This window comes from Myxine glutinosa, chromosome 10 (assembly GCF_964187855.1).
Source record: "Myxine glutinosa chromosome 10, kmMyxGlut1.1, whole genome shotgun sequence".
NCBI lineage: Eukaryota > Metazoa > Chordata > Myxini > Myxiniformes > Myxinidae > Myxine > Myxine glutinosa.
In genome coordinates this window covers 109424893-109445237 of record NC_136270.1, presented here as the reverse complement: position 1 = coordinate 109445237, position 20345 = coordinate 109424893, and the positions used below count along the sequence as shown (strand labels likewise).

Sequence of the window (20345 nt, the reverse complement as noted above, 5' to 3'; positions counted from 1 at the left end):
TATTTCATGATGTATGTGATAATATAAGATCATGTACGACATTTCACCCTATCAGGAAGCGAACAATGTAATAAAACCATCAAAAATCGACTTTTCTAAATTTCGTGACCTTGTGACCTTGACCTTGGGGCGAAAATGAAAAATCGAGCTCCGTGGGGCTAGACACATGACATTGGCCTAACCAAATACCGAAACCCCTGTCAGATTCCACCAAACCCCTCGGAGAAGATGTAGCTTGAAATCGATTATCCCCTAAAAAGACATCTTTTTCGGGCGTGGCTCCGCCCACAATGGGCGCAATACGCCCACTCTAGGCAGGACACAACTAGATCATGATATCAACCTCCCACCCAAATTTCATTAAGATCGGATGATATCATCGGGTAGTTATGCTGCGGACAGACAGACACACAGACACACACCCATGACGAATATAGTGGTCACTCTGATAACTCGTGAACCAATAAGCACCTCTAATATAGTGTGGTTGGGAGTGATACATCATGAGAATGATAACCCATTAATGCCCTTTCAATGATGGCCTATACATATGGAAAAAATAAATAAACAAACAATAAAACACTTTCTATAAAAAAAATTCACCTAAAAACTTTTTTCCCTCTTTCTAGGATCACCAGGACCTTCTGGAACTCCTAAAGTCGTCCGCCATGATTCAGAAGTGTCTCTTCATTGGGAGGAAGGGAAACCAGGCCGTTCACCAATGACAAGTTACATTATTGAGGCGAGGCCTTCGGGTGAGCTCTTCCTTTTTTTTAAGCTGTGTGCTTCTTTTGTCACCCTTTGTCTGCAATTTAATATGCACAACGACATCTTCTTAACTTTTATGTGTCTCATGATTCCACTTCCACCGGTGTCCTGCAGCTGCACCATTTTTTGTTTTTCTCGGGCACATTTACATATGCCACTGGATACCGTGGAGATAAAGCGTGCCGTGTGTGTGTGTGTGTGTGTGTGTGTGTGTGTGTGTGTGTGTGTGTGTGTGTGTGTGTGTGTGTGTCCGTGCATGTGTGCATGTGCGCGTGTTGTGTGTGTGTGTGTGTGTGTGTGTGTGTGTGTGTGCATGTGCGCGTGTTGTGTGTGTGTGCGCGTGCGCGCGTCTTCGTGCATGTGCGCGTGTTGTGTGTGTGTGTGTGTGTGTGTGTGTGTGTGTGTGTGTGTGTGTCGTATTTGCGTGTGTGTGTGTGTGAGAGAGAAAGAGAAAAATAAATATTTCAATTCCCTGTAGAAATCAAGAAAATAATATCGATATTTGAGTGCGTAATGTGGAACGTGTGGGCTGGCGGCCTGCTTCCGGTGGGGGTGCCTCCATGATGAAATGGTTGAAACAGACGAAGCAAATGAAATTGATCTTTTCATTCCGATGAGCATTAATTGGTGAAAAGCAATCGTTAGCCGATTTCTGCCTCGATGCGAAACACGCTCCACAAGAAATCAAGAATTTAGCTCAAAATAAGTGAAGCCTATATTGCCTATATTGTTATCCTCCGTACACGAGTATGGTCAATATCCATCTGAGTATGCATTACCATGGACATAATGCACAGAAAACTAATTAACCAGGATTTGAAGCACCTTGCATTTTCCCATTGGTTTCCCTGACAACGGCAGTAAAAGTACCTCACTACATCAGCTTATTGGCAAAATGAGTGCACACCATTCAGGGATTAGATCGTTATTAATATCCTGTGAATTTTTATGTGATTTGGTCCTTCTGAGCCACCAGAAAGTCAGTGCTCAGTTATGAAGGTATACTCTCCGCTCATTGGACATAAATGAATGAATGATCGTTTTAAGGCCATTTTCCCCGCTAGAGCGGGGGTTAGCCTTGCGGACCCCATGACAATCATGGTTCCCTGTTTGAGGCAATGTTTTTATGGCCGGATGCCCTTCCTGACGTCAACCCTTGGTCGCCTCTTACGATGCGCAGGGATACGGTGTACCTATTCTAGGTCGGGGTACACACCGGGATCATTCATCCCAGCAAGCTGGTACTCAATTTGCCGACCTCGGAAGGATGACAGGCTGAGTCAACCCCCCTGGCTTTAATTCAGCGATCGATCAGGATTCGAACCCAGGATCCTAGGATCCCAAGCCGTCACCCTAACCGCTAAGCCAACACCAGGCTGGACATATGGAATACAGATTGGACAGACATATGGAATATAATTACTTACTTGATTGGGCTTCGACATTTAATGAAGCCTGTATTGCTGCAACACAGTTAATTATCCATTTCATCACAATCAAAGGGCTTTCAGTCAAAGTGTAAATTAGACATTTGGCCAAAAATAGGTCTGTAGGGAAGACTTTGAATCGTTTCCGTCATCTTTGTCCTCATCATAATAATTATCATAGTAAAGCATGTTTTAAGTGCTGCTTTCTGTGTGATCGTCTGTATTGTCTAAAGCAAATGCGGAACATTCATTTTTGCAAAACCACCTCAATTATTACGTCACTTAATGTGCATGGGTCATTGAGATATTTTTAGTCTCACATGTGAGGTCACTTAATGTGTGTGGGTCATTGAGACCTTTTTCAGTCTCACATGTGAGATCACACTGTCCATGGGCCATTGAGACCTTTTTTAGTCTCACATTTGATGTCACTTCATGCATGTGGGCCATTGAGACCTTTTTTAGTCTCACGTGTGATGTCACTTCATGCATGTGGGCCATTGAGACCTTTTTTAGTCTCACATGTGATGTCACTTCATGCGTGTGGGCCATTGAGACCTTTTTTAGTCTCACATGTGATGTCACTGCATGCATGTGGGCCATTGAGACCTTTTTTAGTCTCACATGTGATGTCACTTCATGCATGTGGGCCATTGAGACCTTTTTTAGTCTCAAATGTGATGTCACTTCATGCATGTGGGCCATTGAGACCTTTTTTAGTCTCACATGTGATGTCACTTCATGCATGTGGGCCATTGAGACCTTTTTTAGTCTCACATGTGATGTCACTTCATGCATGTGGGCCATTGAGACCTTTTTTAGTCTCACATGTGATGTCACTTCATACATGTGGGCCATTGAGACTTTTTTTAGTCTCACATGTGATGTCACTTAATATACTTGGGTCATTGAGACCTTTTTTAGTCTCACATGTGATGTCACTTAATATACTTGGGTCATTGAGACCTTTTTTCATCTCACATGTGATGTCACTTAATATACTTGGGTCATTGAGACCTTTTTTAGTCTCACATGTGATGTCACTTAATGTATGTGGGTTATTGAGACCTTTTTAGTCTCACATGTGATGTCACTTAAAGTACTTGGGTCATTGAGACCTTTTTCAGTCTCACTTGTGACGTCACTTAATGTACTTGGGTCATTGAGACCTTTTTTCATCTCACATGTGATGTCACTTAATATACTTGGGTCATTGAGACCTTTTTTCATCTCACATGTGATGTCACTTAATATACTTGGGTCATTGAGACCTTTTTCAGTCTCACTTGTGACGTCACTCAATGTACTTGGGTCATTGAGACCTTTTTTCATCTCACATGTGATGTCACTTAATATACTTGGGTCATTGAGACCTTTTTTCATCTCACATGTGATGTCACTTAATATACTTGGGTCATTGAGACCTTTTTTAGTCTCACATGTGATGTCACTTAATGTATGTGAGTTATTGAGACCTTTTTAGTCTCACATGTGATGTCACTTAAAGTACTTGGGTCATTGAGACCTTTTTCAGTCTCACTTGTGACGTCACTTAATGTACTTGAGTCAATGGGACCACTTGGAGTCTCACATGTGAGGTCACTTAATTAATGTACGTCGGTCATTGGGACCTTTTTTGATTCTCACATCCACAATGCGGAATATTTTGTTGTTTGATCCAGTTCCTGCCGCCCTACCTCTGTCACCTCACAAACTAGCTAGATCTGCCGAGCTGGAATTTCACATGAATTGAATAATGAAATATTCAGCATCAGCTTCCTTCGAAAAACATTTTCTGTAGAGAAAGAAAACCCCGGAGGTGATCAAAGACTCATTGAGTGGCTGTTGCTGGATTATCGGCGGTTCTCAGCCACCTGAGAGCAGCTTCACATTGCCATTGACTGATCTAAGGAAGTTATTAGCAGGAAATGCCATTTGTAATCATTCCATTTCCTTATTTTCCTTTGAAACTTTTTCCACTTTATTAATGTTCTGCCATTTATTGCTTCTTAATTTTACGTTTTAAAGGAATGTCAGTGTTTGTGTAATATAATCTAATGTTAAAAACAGGATCTTTTTCGACTTTAACCTTATTTACCTCGGCATTTGATAAATGTATATTCCTGTGGTCGAGCTAGTCTTACGCAAGAGCAACAGGTAATAACAAGGAAGTCTTAGCAGGGCCTAAGTTCATCGAGGCCATCACATCTGTGTCAAGTGCAACAAAGGGAAGGGTCAAGGGAATCAGTATAACTATCTCTGTACATTGAGGGCATCTAACACCATCATGGAGAGATGACAATATGTATTAGCATAGGCATACCAACATCGTGGAACTCCTAGGTTAAAAGGTAATGGGTTATAAATCAGGAAAACAGGGCCAATCACCTTTAGATACTTTGTGTGTCTGCCCAAGTGCTGTGCTTAATAATCAATAACTTTTTGAGCAATTGGTTAAGTTTCCATTTCTCAGGGGAAATGGATTTTGTTTCTTTGTTGTTTGTTTGTTGTTTTCTAATTTGCAAGATCGAGGCTCAGGGAATAGTGGAGTGACAGAAGGTATGAAGTGACAGTAGACCAGTGGGGGGCAATTCTTGGGAAAAAATTTGCAGGGGATTGAACGAACAGGAAAAGTTATTTTGTCTTTTGCAAAGACTAGGCGATTGTTGCCGACACCATGGCCAAATTACAAATTCCTCACCTGACGTACAGTAGGCACTGAAAGAGCTGCACGTCTGTGCTCCTGGCAATGGAGTGACCAGAACTCTCCTGCTGCACACATTTATGGGTGTACCTCCTTGGAATGCCCTGATCATGATATACATGAACAACGGTTTTAACTCTTAGATGCAGGGGTCAAAATTCCTACATAAACGCAGCCATTGGGTCTCGGAGGCCCAACGGATGTATTTGTGTAATGTTTTTTTTTTTTTTTGTAGATTTTTTTCCTTTCATATCCTTTTTCAATCCACGTCGATGCTCATGGATGTGTATTTGCTCAGAAAATATGAATCATTGATCCTATTAGTTGGAAGAATCCCATACAAGTAATGAATCTTTTTTTTTTTTTTTCAAAAAAAAAATTTTGTTCTTGGTTTTTCAAGTTATTTTTCTCTAAAAAGTGGAGGCTCATGGAGGAATATTTGCTAAAAAAAAAAGATTCACTAATCCTTTTATTTAGAATGTATATGTCCACAACTGTCAAAAATCCTACACCCATGCAGCCATTGCGCCTCGGAGGCCCCACAAATGTATTCGTGTAAAGTTTTTAAATTTTCATATTTTTGTCACTGAATTATTGGTAACCAAGTTATAGGAGCATATAAGGAGGCTCATATCAAGAAAATAATGATATAACATCGTAGTACAACAACATTTATGCAGGACCTCGAAGGCCCCAAGCCTGCATTCACATCGGATTTTCAGGTTACAAGTGAAGAATGAAGATTTTCCCACGAGCATGAATGAAATTTTTTTTTTTTTACGTCACTGAATTTTGTGTAACAACATGAAAGTCGGTGAAAATGAGGCTCATTCCAAAAAAAAAATTGTACAGCATAGTTTTTGCAACGAAAAAAAACCTTGTGGGCCTCCGAGGCCCAATCACTGCATTCAAGGGTTAATAAGCAAAGGTGGTCAACACTACATTTACCCCATTTACGAAACTTTTATTTCTGCCATGGTATGGAACAAACGGGCGTTGACAGGTAAACTCAGAGATAGCGCAATCGCCTATGGTCTGTCTTGTCTGTTTTTGTTCGCGACCCAATTATATATCGTCACCCTGTGCTTTGTAGGCAGGGCGTTGATAGCAATAAGCACACAATCCTTCAGAGGCACTTGTTAATCTGGGTGTCCCATCTCCCACCATTGATTGCTGGTGGGTGTTAATATTCCCACGATGTCTGTTACCGAGTAGGCAGTTGTCTCCGGAACGCTGGCCAATTTCCTGTCTCGACTACGCCCCCCGAAGAGGCAACAGAAAAACACCCGGTTAATATCTACATTTCTATATTATTATTTCCAACACGACATTTCTGAAAGAGTAGGCCATTGTGTTCCCCATCCTGGCCAAATTCTAAATTCCTGCCATAACGTGACCTGCACAATAGACGAGTGCTGCTGGGTCTGTTTTTGTGCCGGGTGAGCACGAGTGCGGTGCCCCTTCATCGTCATGGTACATATCAAAGCAAATTGGATCAGACCAGACCCATTCAAAGGCACATTCTTGAAAATATATCCATGTAATTCTTTTTATTTCCATAATGTAGATGGTACAGCTGGCTTAGCATGCCTTCCAAAGGATGGCATGCAATAAATCAAAAGCAATTCTCCCAGGATTTTGAACGTACAATCAGACATACTCAGCATGCTAACCACTGAGCTGTCATGCGATTCTTGTTCAAAAACAAGAACGGATTTTAATTTGCATCCTTTACACAATGTCCTTGTATTATAAGTTCTGCCGTACATGTAAAGTAAATAATTTTAGGAGCAAATGCATTTGGAAGTGTTCCTCATTGAAACATGAATCTTGTTCAGTGAAACAAGTGTTTTGATTTAATCTGAGACATTTACCAACAGATGAATTAAGTGCATCACAGATAAGCCCAGGCACAAATCAAGAACAGCAGGTATTTTTTTGAAAAATTTCAGCACGGTTTGAAATTTTTAGGGAATTTTTATTTGCGCATTTTTTGCTTTAGGACCACCCTGTCCCATGTTTTGCTGGTAGGGATTGTCCCCCATCCCTACCAACGTTCTTTTCTAAGCTCATTAAACCTATCCAACCTGACCTAAAACGTTTACTTGTAGTTTTACCGTTTTCTCTCATATTTTTTCCCCTTTCCCCATTCATTTCTTCCTTTTATTACTTGTGAAAATCGAAGATTTTTTTCAAGTATATTGCTTGGTCGTGGGCATTATTCTGTCCATTTGTTTATATGTCAACGGCCTACAGGTCACATTTTTACTCCGATCTTCACAAAACTTCACCACCTCATAGAGTTGGTCATAAGCAAGAAGCCTGTTGTTTTTGATGTCAAAAGGTCAACATAGGCCAAAGGTCAACAACTTTGTCGGATTTCTAAAATCCTCAATTTTCTTCCGATTGACTTGAAATTTTAAGAGGATTTACATGTCATGTCACTGAATTCAAGCACCAATTTTTGAAGTCAACATTGGCCAAATTGCTAAAAAAAATAATTTTCATATGATTGACTCGAATTTTAAACAGGATTTGCATATTTGTCATTGAATTCAGTCACTATTTATTTTTGAGGTCAACATAGACCAAAATGTCAACAAAGGCCAAAGGTCAACAACTTAGGTGAAGTTTATAAAATCTTCAATTTTCGTACAATTGACTTGAAATTTGAACAGGATTTGCATATTTTGTCATTGAATTTAGCCATTATTTCTTTTTGATGTCAACATAGACCAAAAGGTCAACATAGGCCAAAGGTCAACAACTTAGGTGAAGTTTCTAAAATCTTCAATTTTCATCCGATTGACTAGAAATTTGAACAGGATTTGCATATCAGCTCACTGAATTCAAACACCAATTATCTTTTGAGGTGAAAAGGTCAACATAGGCCTAATTTCTCAAATCATCAATTTTTATCTGATTGACTTGAGATTTAAAGAAGATTTCCATATTTTGTCATTGAATTCAGCCTATATTATTGTTGAGGTCAACATAGACCAAAAGGTCAACATGGCCAAAGGTCAACAACTTAGGTGAAGTTACTAAAATCCTCAATTTTCATCCGATTGACTTGAAATTTGAACAGGATTTCATATTTGGTCTTTGAATTCAACCTCCAATTATTTTTACGGTCAAATTTGCTTTAGCGATCTCACAAGTATCGTGCTCTGTATGACGTCTTTTTTGTTGTTTTGTCCATTGTTGTTCCATTGCCCCAATCTCAGTGTGTTCTCTTTTGACCTAAGCCACCAAAGGTGGATGGAGGTTATGTTTTCACCCTCTGGCTGTCTGTCTGCTTTTCTGTTTGTTTGTCTGTGAACAAGATATCTCAAAATGTTATGGACGGATATGGACAAAACTTGGTGGACAGATTGTGTATGTGACAAGGACAAAATTCATGACAATCCGGATCTAATACTAGAATGCATATTTGTTAAAATTTTATATATCAGAATTTTGGCTTTAATATTAATATTATCTAATACTATCTAATACTAGAAAGCCCAAATTTTACATATCAGAATTTTAAAGTGATTCTTCACCATTGAGAGATGCTAAAAAAATGACTATATTTAGGTTTGGAATTCATTGATTTTGCTGAAGCTCCAGATATCAGTGGGATATCCTCATGGATATCATATCCTCAGTGGGATATCCTCCACTCCTATCAGTGGGATACAAAATTGAAACTGTTTAGCCTGGCAGAGATATGCGCTCTACCGAGTGCCGTTCTAGTTACCTTCTGTCACCTCACTTTTCCATCACCCTAGGTCCTATATTTAAAAAATATTCCTACACTTAACTCATTATAATTCTTACCTCTTTCTTGTTCCATACTAGATGTGCAGTCAATAAAAAATACTGTTCAAGCAGCAATCCATGAATGTTATCAGGCCATGCCTACTCCATTTTTTATTTTACAGATGAAGGATTGTGGGACATTTTAATAAAGGACCTTCCAAAAGACCAGACATCGCACACATTCAGCAATACTTTACTAAAACCTGGCATCAGCTACACCTTCCGCATTGTGCCGGCTAACTCATATGGTTGTGGCCTTCCCAGTGAGCCTTCAGAGCCATATTCTGGTAAGAACGAAAGCCCATTTTAATTCCTTTATGGTCTAGGGTGATGATTCCGAATTCGTTTGTTAATCAAAATTGAATTCGGTTTTTAATCATGCAGATGTTTCATTTGAACTTGTTAAAAATATTGATTTGAATTTTAAGAATTTTCTATTTAAGGATTTGTTTTGTTGTTGATATTGTGCGACATTTTAATGATCATGAGACATGTTTGTAAAATAACTTGCTCATTATGTTTGTACTCATGGAGTTCTTTGTGAGGTATGAACCTATTATTTACCTGTAGTCGATCATAATGATGTTGGATGAGGGTGGCGAAAATTATTTAACCTGGATTTGGTTCTAAAAAAAAAAAACGTGCAAAAGATTAATCATTTTTAAGGAAATTTGTCTTCACAGCATAGGTAACCAATACCCATAATCACCTGCCCACTGCTTTAATGAATGTGCTGAAAACTAAGATATCGGAAAGTTAAATAGCAAAGGTGGTAAATCAGGAAATTATTCTGAAATTGCTGGTCAATGGAAGCATCAAGCCTGTTGAAATTTAAACTATTCACTGTGAAGTATGATAATCGTTACCTGTTGAGGTTATAATTACAAGCTTTGTTATAAACAAAACTTCAGGACACATTTGAACTACCCTCCTAGAATAATTAATGTTATCTCAACTATGTTATTACTTTTGCGACAACCATTATATATATATATATATATACTGTATATATATATATATATAAAATGGTTGTCACAAATGGAAATATATATTTATTGTACATACGTAATACATATATACAAAATTGTTTTTTTGTTTATTTTTAAAGGCTCTTCTGGCTAAAGTCTAAACAGTGGCCTCGGCTCTGCTTATTAGGCATGAGTTTAGCAGAGCCACAGCCACCTACTTATCTGTAGGATTGTACTGCAGCCAAAATGGGGAAGAGAATTTCATTCTCAATTATACAGACCAGCCCACTGTAGAGGAAACATCCATAGACACGTGTTTTGTGCTTTATGTTTGTGCTTTACACCTTCGTTTTGTTTTTTTTTTTTTGTTTTTTTTTTTTGTATACAAGATGGAGGCTTGTGAAAGAGCTAACATTAATCACACAAAAGGTCAAACCGACACAAACCAACACATAAAACACAAAATAAGGGGAGCGGTAGAGAAGATGGGGAGAGAGGGCACAACCACAACATTTGAGAGCAGGGACATCGAGAGAACTGTGGGAGGGAGAGGGCTTGGGGGGAGGTGGGAGTGGTATAAAACATATGGACACTGCAAGAACTTCCAGGAAAGAAGTTGGAATTTAGAAAAATTGTATCTGGGGTGAATTAGCGGGGGTAGAAAAGATCAAGGTTTTGGATGGGGGAAGATAAGAGATAGTGGTGAACAGCTGTTTTAAAGACCTGGAGAGAGGATTGGGGTTGAAGGGAGTGGGGGGAGTTTGTTCCAGAGGCGGGAAAAAAGGGGAATAAAAGAGAGAAGGTGAGCAGAGAGCCTAGATTTTGGCAGTTTAACCATAAGAGGGTTGCTGGCAGATCTTGTGCGAGCTGTAGGAATATTTGGGGGACAGAGCACAGAGAGAGCTGGGGGAGCAAGGCCGGAGAGGAGTCGGTAGAAGACAGAAAGACCACCAACCTGCCTGCGGTGAGTGAGTGAAAGGCCCCTGGAGTTAGCTTAATCGCAGGAGATTCCAATGATTCTGAAAGCTTTGGTTTCAACAGCGTGAAGTCGAGCTAGGTTTGAGGCAGGAGCACCGGCCCAGAGGGGGGAACAGTATTCCATTGAGCTGCAGATGAAAGCCTTGTATGTGGTGAGGAGCTCAGGTGTGCCAAGGATGGTCTTCGCACGACGGAGGATGCCCAGTCGGCGACTGGCTTTGGAGGCCAGCTTGGAAATGTGGTTTTCCCAAGAAAGATCATGGCAGATAGTGAGACCCAAAAGCTTGAGAACTTTTTGGAGAGGATTGTTGAGAAAGTAGATGGGAGGGTTTTCCAGTCAGTCTTTTCGGAGAGACATAGTAAGAGTGTGAGATTTGTCAGGATTGAAAGACATGTTCCACTTGTTTGACCAGTCTGTGATTTTGTCCAGGTCTGCAGAGAGTGAGGAGGCTGCAGACTGCCGATCTGAGGGATGAGGAATGGAGCGGCAGAGAGTGGAGTCATCAGCAAAGAGATAGAGAGGATTTTCCAGAGAGTCGGAGAGATCATTGATGAAGACCAGAAAAAGCACAGGGCCCAGAACACTACCTTGGGGAACTCCAGCCAGAACAGGAAGGGGCGATCAGAGAAATCTATTCAGGGCCACACGTTGACTACGACCAGAGAGGATGTCCGTAAGCCAAGCGTGTAGATTTCCATGGATACCATAGGAGGAGAGTTTGGTAAGCAGAGCTTGGTGCCAGACCGTATCGAAGGCACGTGATATGTCAAGGTAGACGGCTCTGATTTCCTGTTTGGCATTGAGGACCTCCATCCATTGTTGAGACAGCAGAAGCAACATGTCCAGAGTAGAATGACATGGTCTGAATCCAAATTGATGATTGGAGCAGAAGAAGAGCAGCAGACATTTGCAGGGAAGTTTGTCATAACCAAGTCGAGAAGAGAAAAGATACTCCATTGACTGAGATCCGGGTCGGGAAATTGACAGATTGTGTCAGTCCCAATGAGTCACAGAAGTCGTTTGCTGAGGTGCCATGGCTGATAAGAGAGGAACCCACACCCTGCCAGCTGGCATGATGACAGTTGAAGTCGCCACATATGAGGAAGAGAGAGTTGGGATGAGTTGATAGAAGTTGGTCCATGTTGTCAGACAGCGACTTGTAAATGGAGTCATCACTGTTTGGAGGACAGTACAGAACACATATGAACAAAAGGTGGGAGCAGAGAGGAAGCCATAGCCAGAGGTACTCCTGGGGGTGGGGTGGAGAGAGGACAGTGCAAGGAGAGTGAGGAAGAGAGTTTTTGATAAAGATAGCAACCCCACCACCGGGACGAGGCTCAGGTCTATCATACCGGAGGAGGGAGTAACCAGGAAGAGATATTAAGGAATCAGAGACATCTTGAAGGAGGAAAGTTTATGTTAAGCATATCAAGTCTGGATTGTCAGAAGCAACCTGAATGGAGAGATCAATCAGGTTTGAGCGAAGGCCCCGGATGTTTGAGGTCCATATCGTTAATGAGGAGAGAGGGGGAGCATCGGGTGCAGGAGAGGGGAGGGGAGGGGTAGGGTCAGATGAAGGATGTGAGGGGGAGGTAGGAAGAGCAGTTGATAGTGTGTCAGAGAATACAGAAGAGTTACAAGAAAGGGAAGGATGAGGAGGACGAAGGGTTTGATGGTGATGGGATGAGGCACAGTGAGGGGTTCTTTGAGGGGGGGCAGAGGAAAGTAGGAGTTTGGGGGAGGTGGAGGTATGAGATAGAAGGGAGATGAAGTGGGGAGGAGGCAGCTTTGAGAAGGAGGTGGGAGGGGGGAGAATTGAAGGGGAGTGGTAGGGGGGGAGGGGCAAGGGGGGAGTTTAGGAGGGGAGGGGCAAGGGACAAGAGGCAGAAGCTCCTCACCAAAGTGAGGCAGAAGCTCCTCACCAAAGTAGTTTAAAGCAGAAGCTCCTCACCAAAGTGAACTGATCAAACCCTGCAGTTACTCGGTGGCATAATGGTTAGAATAGAGCTTCAGTACTGAGTTTGGAAGGTCAAACTCTGGCCGAGTCATACCAAAGACTTTTTAAAAATAAATGAAAAAAATAAAAATAAAAATAAATATCAGTTCATCTCCATCAATAACTGCAAATCCCCCACTGCTCCCCTCCCCCAAGGTGTCCCCCAAGGTTCAGTTCTTGGCCCCCTCCTCTTCATCCTTTACCTGTCCCCGCTCGGTCACTTAATCCGCCGTCATGGTCTCCAATTCCACTGCTTCGCCGATGACATCCAGCTTTTCATCTCCACCAAGTCCGTCTCCACCGACACCCACTCTATCCTGACAAACTGCATCACTGAAATAAAATCCTGGCTTCAAATCAACTTCCTCAAGCTTAACTGTGATAAATCTGAAATAATCATCATTGGCCCAAAAACGCTCACAAAATCCACCCATAACTTTGCCCTCAACATCGACGGTATCCCAGTATCCACCTCCCCTCACATCCGGAATCTTGGCGTCATCTTTGACCAAACCCTTTCCTTCGACAAATACACTAAACAGATCACAAAGTCAGCCTTCTTTCACCTGAAAAACATTGCCCGTCTCCGCTCATCCCTCTCCTCCACGGCTGCAGAAACCCTCATCCACGCCTTCATCACCTCCCGTCTGGACTACTGCAATAGCCTCCTCTATGGTTCACCCTCAAAAATCACCAATAAACTCCAATACATTCAGAACTCCGCTGCCCGTCTACTCACTCATTCCCGGACCCGTGACCACATCACCCCCGTCCTTTACAAGCTTCACTGGCTCCCCATCCCCCAGAGAATCCAGTACAAAATCCTCCTCTTGACATACAAAGCCCTCCATAACCTGGCCCCATCCTACCTGGCTGACCTCCTCTCCAGACACACTCCCACCCGCAACCTCCGCTCTGCTGGTACCAACCTCCTGACCCCCTCCATCCGGACCAAATTCAGATCCTGGGGGGACAGGGCCTTCTCCATCGCTGCTCCCACCCTCTGGAACTCACTACCTCACACCATCAGAGACTCCTCCTCACTCACCACATTCAAAACATCACTAAAGACCCACCTGTTCAACGCTGCATTCAACATTCAACCCACAGCATTTAACCCCTGACTATCTCTTCTCCTTCTCCCTCCTTTTGCTTTAAATATTTCCCTATTGATTCTTGTCTTGTCTTTTTGATTCTTGTCTTATATATATGCCGTATATCGCTGCTGTTTGTTTTCTTGATTCTTGTCTTTTTGCAATTGTTGTTTTCATGTATTGTTATGCATTATGTTTTCCACTCTGTCAAAGCGCCTTTGGGCTTCTGGAAAAGCGCTATACAAAATAAATGAATTATTATTATTATTATTATAAATGGAAAGTGCTGCTTCCTTACTTTATGCTCAGCATTTAAAAGGATAGAACGTGGACAAACAACGCTGTGAAGGCAAAGGCAAACCACCCAGTATAACTCTTACCAAGAAACTGCTTCGGCCGCACCATTACTTTGTAAAGATCAGTGTGGTACCTCAAAAAAAATCAAATATGTGTTTGAGTATGAAATATATGTACAGTACATATATATGACTGAAAGTGAAATATTCCCTTTAATATGGATACTGCAGTGCTTTTTTTTTTAGAATCACTGTAGCTAAGAATAAGTTGTACATACAGTGCCTTCAGAAAGTATTCACACCCCTTGACTTTTTCACATTTTGTTTTTACAGCCTGAATTTACAATTGATTACATTAACATTTTTGTCACAGATTAACCCATAATACCCCATATAATGTCAAATTGGAATTTTCTTTTTCGAATTTTTTCAAAAGAATTTAAAATGAGAAGCTAAAATGTCTCGTGTAAGTATTCAAACCCTTTGCTATGACACTCCAAATTGAGATCAGGTGCATCCAATTTGCTTTGTTCATCCTTGAGATGTCTCAACAACTTGATTGGTGTCTACCTGTGGCCACGTCGATTGATTGGACATGATTCACAAAGAAACATACAGTACCTTTCTATATAAAGTCACACAATTGGCAGTGCATGTAAAGCAGAAACTCGACCATGAAGTCCAAGAAACTGTCCATAGAACTAAGAGATAGAATTATGAGGAGGCATAGATCTGGGGAAGGGTACAAAGCAAGTTATAGAGTGTTGAAATTTCCAAAGACACAGTGACCTCCTTCATTAGGAAATGGAAAGAATATGGAACTACCCAGGGTCTTCCTAGAGCTGCCCGTCTGACCAAACTGAGTAACCAGGCAAGGACCTTGGCCAGGGAGGTGACCAAGAACCCAATGACCACCCTGACAGAACTACGGAGTTTCTCGGCTGAAATGGGAGAACCTGCTGGAAGGACAACAGTCTCTGCAGCATTTCACAAATCGAGGCTATATGGGGGAGTGGCCAGACAAAAGCCACTGCTGAGACAAAGGCACAGGACAGCATACCTGGAGTTTGCAAAAAGGCACGTGGAAGACAGAACATAAGGCAAAATAATCCATGGCCTGATGAGACAAAAATTGAACTCTTTGGTCTGAATGCAAAGCACTACGTCTGGCAGGAACAGAGCACTGCTCATCACCCATCCAACACCATCCCTACCATGAAGCATGTTGGTGGCACATCGCTGGTGGAAATTAAATGCCATGCTATGGGGATGCTTTTCAGTGGCAGGGACTGGGAGATTTATAAGGATAGAGGGAACAATGAATGGAGCCAAATACAAGGAAATCCCTGAAGAGAACCTGCTTCAAAGTGCAAGACTGCAGCGGATATTTACGTTCCAACATCACAATGGCCCCAAGCATACAGCCAAAGCAACACTGGAATAGCTTTATATCAAGAACGTGAAGGCTGAAGAGTTTGTTTTGTATCCTACTGATAGGACGGATCTGGATTCCGACGTGAACCAAAATCTAATCGGCTTGCTCTTGCCACCTAACCAACTCGTCCACCCTGTTTATTCATAACTCGTCCATAACGTTTTTTAATATCATGCTATATATCGCTTTTCATGTTTTAATATATATCATGTAATATCATATATTATGATATTATTTTAATATATTTAATAATATCATGCTTTTAATATCATGCTATATAAATGATGAATTGCGAAAGATGATGGGAATATTGCCTGTGATTGATGCTGTGAAGAGGAACAGGTTGAGATGGTTTGGTCATGTATTGAGGAAGGATGAAAGTGACTGGTTGAGAAGAGTGATGGAAGTTAATGTAGAAGGAAGTAGAGGACGGGGAAGACCGAGAAAGACTTGGCTAAAGATGGTGGAAGAAGAAATGCGGGCAAGGGGGTTAACAAGGAGAGATGCAGAAAATAGGGCAAAATGGAGAAGATTGTCATGGGGACTGCAAGGCTAACCCCCGCTCTAGCAGGGAAAATTGCCTTAAAATGCATGTTGTTGTTGTTGTTGCTATATATCGCTTTTCGCCCGATCTTTCAATGGTGAAGAATCACTTAAAATTAAATAATTCTCGTATCCGAATCCATATTCAGATCTTCACCAAAATATATTCATTTTGTGCTTGTCACATACACTACCTCTCCACCAAATTTCGTTTGAATCCGTTCACAAACAAACAGACAGGGGTGAAAACATAATCTCCATCCACCTATGGTGGCGGTGGTAATACAATGCAAATTTAAACTATTACTCCTCATCTGTCTGCCAAGTTTGAACAAGATCAGTAAATTAATGTCCGCGAAATGGTTGAGGATGCGTTAAATATCAGGTTTTTTTACAACTAAAATGGCTGCCAGTCGGCCATCTTTGATCGCATCGCGAAACAAAATGATGTGCTTATGTCTGCCATCAAGTGTTGTCTTTGCACCAAGCATGAACAAAATCGGTCCATACATCTCCAAGATATAGTTGCGGATGCACAGACAGACGATACCCAATCCATAAGCCCCCGTTTCGGACTAAGTTCAACGGTGGCTAATAATGCAGGACACCATAGTTGTACCTAAGCATTCTCTAAAAAGGAAATTGCTTTGACCTGGAAAATATACAGTCTGTCAATTTTTGAATTCCACTCAGTCATTCAATTGGAGTGTTTCCAGGTGAATCCAAAATGGAGGCACTTTCTGGACTTTCTGAAAGGATCTCATATTGTGCTTTTGCACCTAAAGTAGAAACGAATATGAACTGCAAGCTTAAAAATAAATATCAACCATGAAAAAAAACCTTTTAAAAAGTTCAATTGTTTATCATTCGTCCAGAGTTCTACATATGTTGTGCTCTAATCTGAATAATTAATTATACTCGAGTGAAGAGCTCTGCTGTTGTTTGTTTATTAAAGTATGATAATATTTCAGTTGTCCAACATGCACTACAGCTGCTGTTTAAGTGCAAGCGTAAGTCTGATAACATTGTGTGTGTGTGTGTGTGTGTGTGTGTGTGTGTGTGTGTGTGTGTGTGTGTGTGTGTGTGTGTGTGTGTGTGTGTGTGTACACGCACGCGGTGTGCAGTGCTTATGGACTCAGCATTCTATGATGAGTGGTGGTTCCTAGTGGTTGTTGCACTCAGCGGCCTCATCCTTATTCTCTTGCTCGTCTTCGTTCTTGTGATCCGGGGACAGAGCCAGAAGCACTTGCGACGAGGCAATTCCGGTAATAGTTTAACTGGTGGTGATGTCTGCTCAAACCAAGGCCTTAACCATTTTGGCAATCTCCTATATACACGAAATCTTCTTTCATCTCACTCCACTTTGCATATGCATTTCCTATGATTGGAGAGACAAAGGGATTGTTTTGATTCCCACAGATAGAAGTGTGGGTTGGAAAAACTGCCAGATCAAGCAACATCTCAATCTTAATGAATGTGGTGTGGGTGTCAAAGTATCCCATCCCATCAGATATTTTTCAACAATTCTATTTTACATTTCATTTTTTGGCCGAGAGATATTTACTGTTTAACAACATGTTCGATGTTGGGTCACATTTGTTTCTTTTCTTTTTTCAATGCATCTTTATCCTGTTCCGTTAACGTAGTTTAACGATACACAAAAATTACCTCATGAGAAATACTTTGTAATTAATTTTAATTTGTCTGAAGTTGTGATTTCGTTGACAACTGTGCCCTCTTCTGGCTAAAAAAAGCTATTGCAATCACCTGAAGCTCAAAACTGAAGACAAACAAAGGAGGAGGCCATTTTCCCCCATTGTTTGTGCTGCAGCATCAACGCATTAATTTGATCAACTTACTTATCTCCTATAAGTACCTACCCAATTATCTCAACGAACCCGACTTAAATTGACATCCACATCCAATTTCCTTACGCAAATAATCTCAAGAAACAAGCCTGGTGTTGGCTTAGCGGTTAGGGTGCCGGCTTGGGATCCTCGGATCTTGGGTTCGAATCCCGGTCGATCGCCGAATTAACGCCAGGGGGGGTTGAGTCAGCCTGTCATCCTTCCGAAGTCGGCAAATTGAGTACCAACTTGCTGGTAATTCCCTGTGTGTCGCAAGAGGCGACGAACAGGGTTCCCGGCAGGAAGGGCATCCAGCCATAAAACATTGCTTCAAAAGGGGACCAAGGTGCCCGAAAAAGGCCAATCCCTGCTCTGTGGAGAAAAAATGGCCTCTTAAGGTGGTTCAAATAATCTCAAGAAATGGAATTTGGCCTTCTTTTTGAGATGCCAAGGATTTTTGAAGTCCACACACAACCTCAATGTAGATGGAGGAGCCGGCTCCACATCCCCATCCAGAGCGCAGCGTGGTCCAGAGATGTGGTGCTGCACCCCTCAAGCACTTCACCAAGGTGGCATTTTTTTAAAGCCAGAATCGACTCCACAGGGGAATAAGTGAATGACTTGGCAGCTGAAATGTGAGCTCGCTACTAGCTGAGCTATTCTCACGTCCTTTAATAAACAAGGATCGGCATTCCAAGGGAGTCTTGCGTCCATGTACTAAACGGTCTTGACTCTGCTCAACTTCCAAAATATAATGGTATTGGCCACATTTAAGTATGGACGTCATCCGCACATCTAAAAGTATGTTGTGCGATATATTGTATCCCCATTCACGAGCCGAAATAACCCCTGTTGAATGTCATGTGACCAAATCAAAAAGCTATCAACTTGTTGCTGTTCAACAAGTCTCTGAAGTTGTCTATGCATTCGCCTTTACGTTTTGTTTGTTTTTCCAGTTTATGAATTAAATCCCATACTCATCTTTATAACCCCAGGAATGACTCCAAAAGCTGGTACACTTGCACATGAGGAGATGGTTAGCTTAGATGATCGATTCACTGCCAGCCTGGAACTCAACGAGCGTCAGCTTCCTGTGAAGAACACGTTTGGACGGCGAAGTGCCTTGCAGGCAAGGTAAAGCTGCATCCGACATGCAATATTCCCATGAACATGGAACACCGTCCATTTCTCGGTTAATTTCACTGTTCAGTGGGGGTTAAGTTGTCATGCTTAAAATCTTAGTTACATTGAACATGAAAAGTCGACCTTTGGTGTGGGTGTTTATGTGTGTGTGTGGTCGTACATACGTATGTACAGACTTGGCATTTAATATGGAATATTTTTTTTGTGGGGGTGAACTTACTTTTCAAGATGACTTAGAACCAAAAGTTCATTGGAATTATGTTGAAATTATTCGAGATTTTGTTAATGTGACCTTTAAAAGAAACAAAAACCACATTTGACATTTCGAAGCAAATAAATTGATCCTTGAAAGTGATGTAAACTGATATCGAACTCAATTCATGGACAGTACTGTGTTAAACTTCTGTGCGTTTTCCATAAGTATCTCTTTATTTTGCACATTAGCCAAAATTTTTTTTTAACAAAAACAAAAGTTAAATTACGACTGGGATTACGGACAGTAAAATTACATTTCAGTACTTCGTGTAACACCCACGAGCATTCAGGAGAGCACGTACACGTCGAGGCATGCTGTTCATGAGATTTGCCAAGGTTTGGACAGGAATCGCTTGCCATGCAGTATCAATAGCCTGCTGCAATTCACGCACAGAGGCAGGCTGCTGGTCCAAGTTGTCGATTTGACGCGTTAATTCTGCCCACAAGTTCTCTATCGGATTCATATCCGGGGACATGGCAGGCCACTCCATATGCTCTACACCATGGTCAGCAAGAAAGTGTTGGATCATGCGAGCACGATGAGGCCGTGCATTGTCATCTTGGAAGACAAAGTTTCCTCGAAAGGCTGCACGAACAAATGGAAGCAATGTTTCTTCCAGAATGGCCCTGTGCTTGAACTGGTTCAGGTTTCCATTCAGAACAACCAGGTCAGTTTTGCCCCCTGCATGAAAAGCAGCCGAAACGGTCACCCCACCACCTCCAGCTTGGACTCTTGGCACTATACAATCTTCGTTGTAGGCTTCATGCACTTGTCTGCGCACTCGGACGCGGCCATATTGACGATAGACCAGAAATCTAGACTTGTCACTGAAGATCACATGATTCCAGTGTCCTGGCTGCCATTGACGGTGCTCTCTGGCCCACTGCAATCGGTGCTGGTGGTGTTGTCTGGTCAGACATGGCTTTCTCAAGGGACGCCTGGCACGATAGCCTGCTTGAACCAGTCGTTGGTTGACTAGCCTTCTGGATACAGGCACATTTGTCAGTTGCTGCCACTCAGCCCGAAGCCGATTAGCTGACTTGGTACGGCCATTGCGGACTAACCGGTGCAGCTGGTGATCATCC

General features: G+C 41.8%; 1 protein-coding gene across 1 annotated transcript in view; it reads left to right on the top strand.

The window, feature by feature from the left end:
• The window catches only part of SDK2 (sidekick cell adhesion molecule 2), a 990523-nt gene that overhangs the window by 906228 nt on the left and 63950 nt on the right, over positions 1-20345 (top strand). Inside the window, exons 40-43 of the mRNA XM_068126284.2 lie at positions 630-755; positions 8826-8990; positions 17139-17279; positions 18857-18995. Coding sequence (XP_067982385.2) covers positions 630-755; positions 8826-8990; positions 17139-17279; positions 18857-18995 — 571 coding nt within the window. The remainder of the gene's footprint in view (positions 1-629; positions 756-8825; positions 8991-17138; positions 17280-18856; positions 18996-20345) is intronic.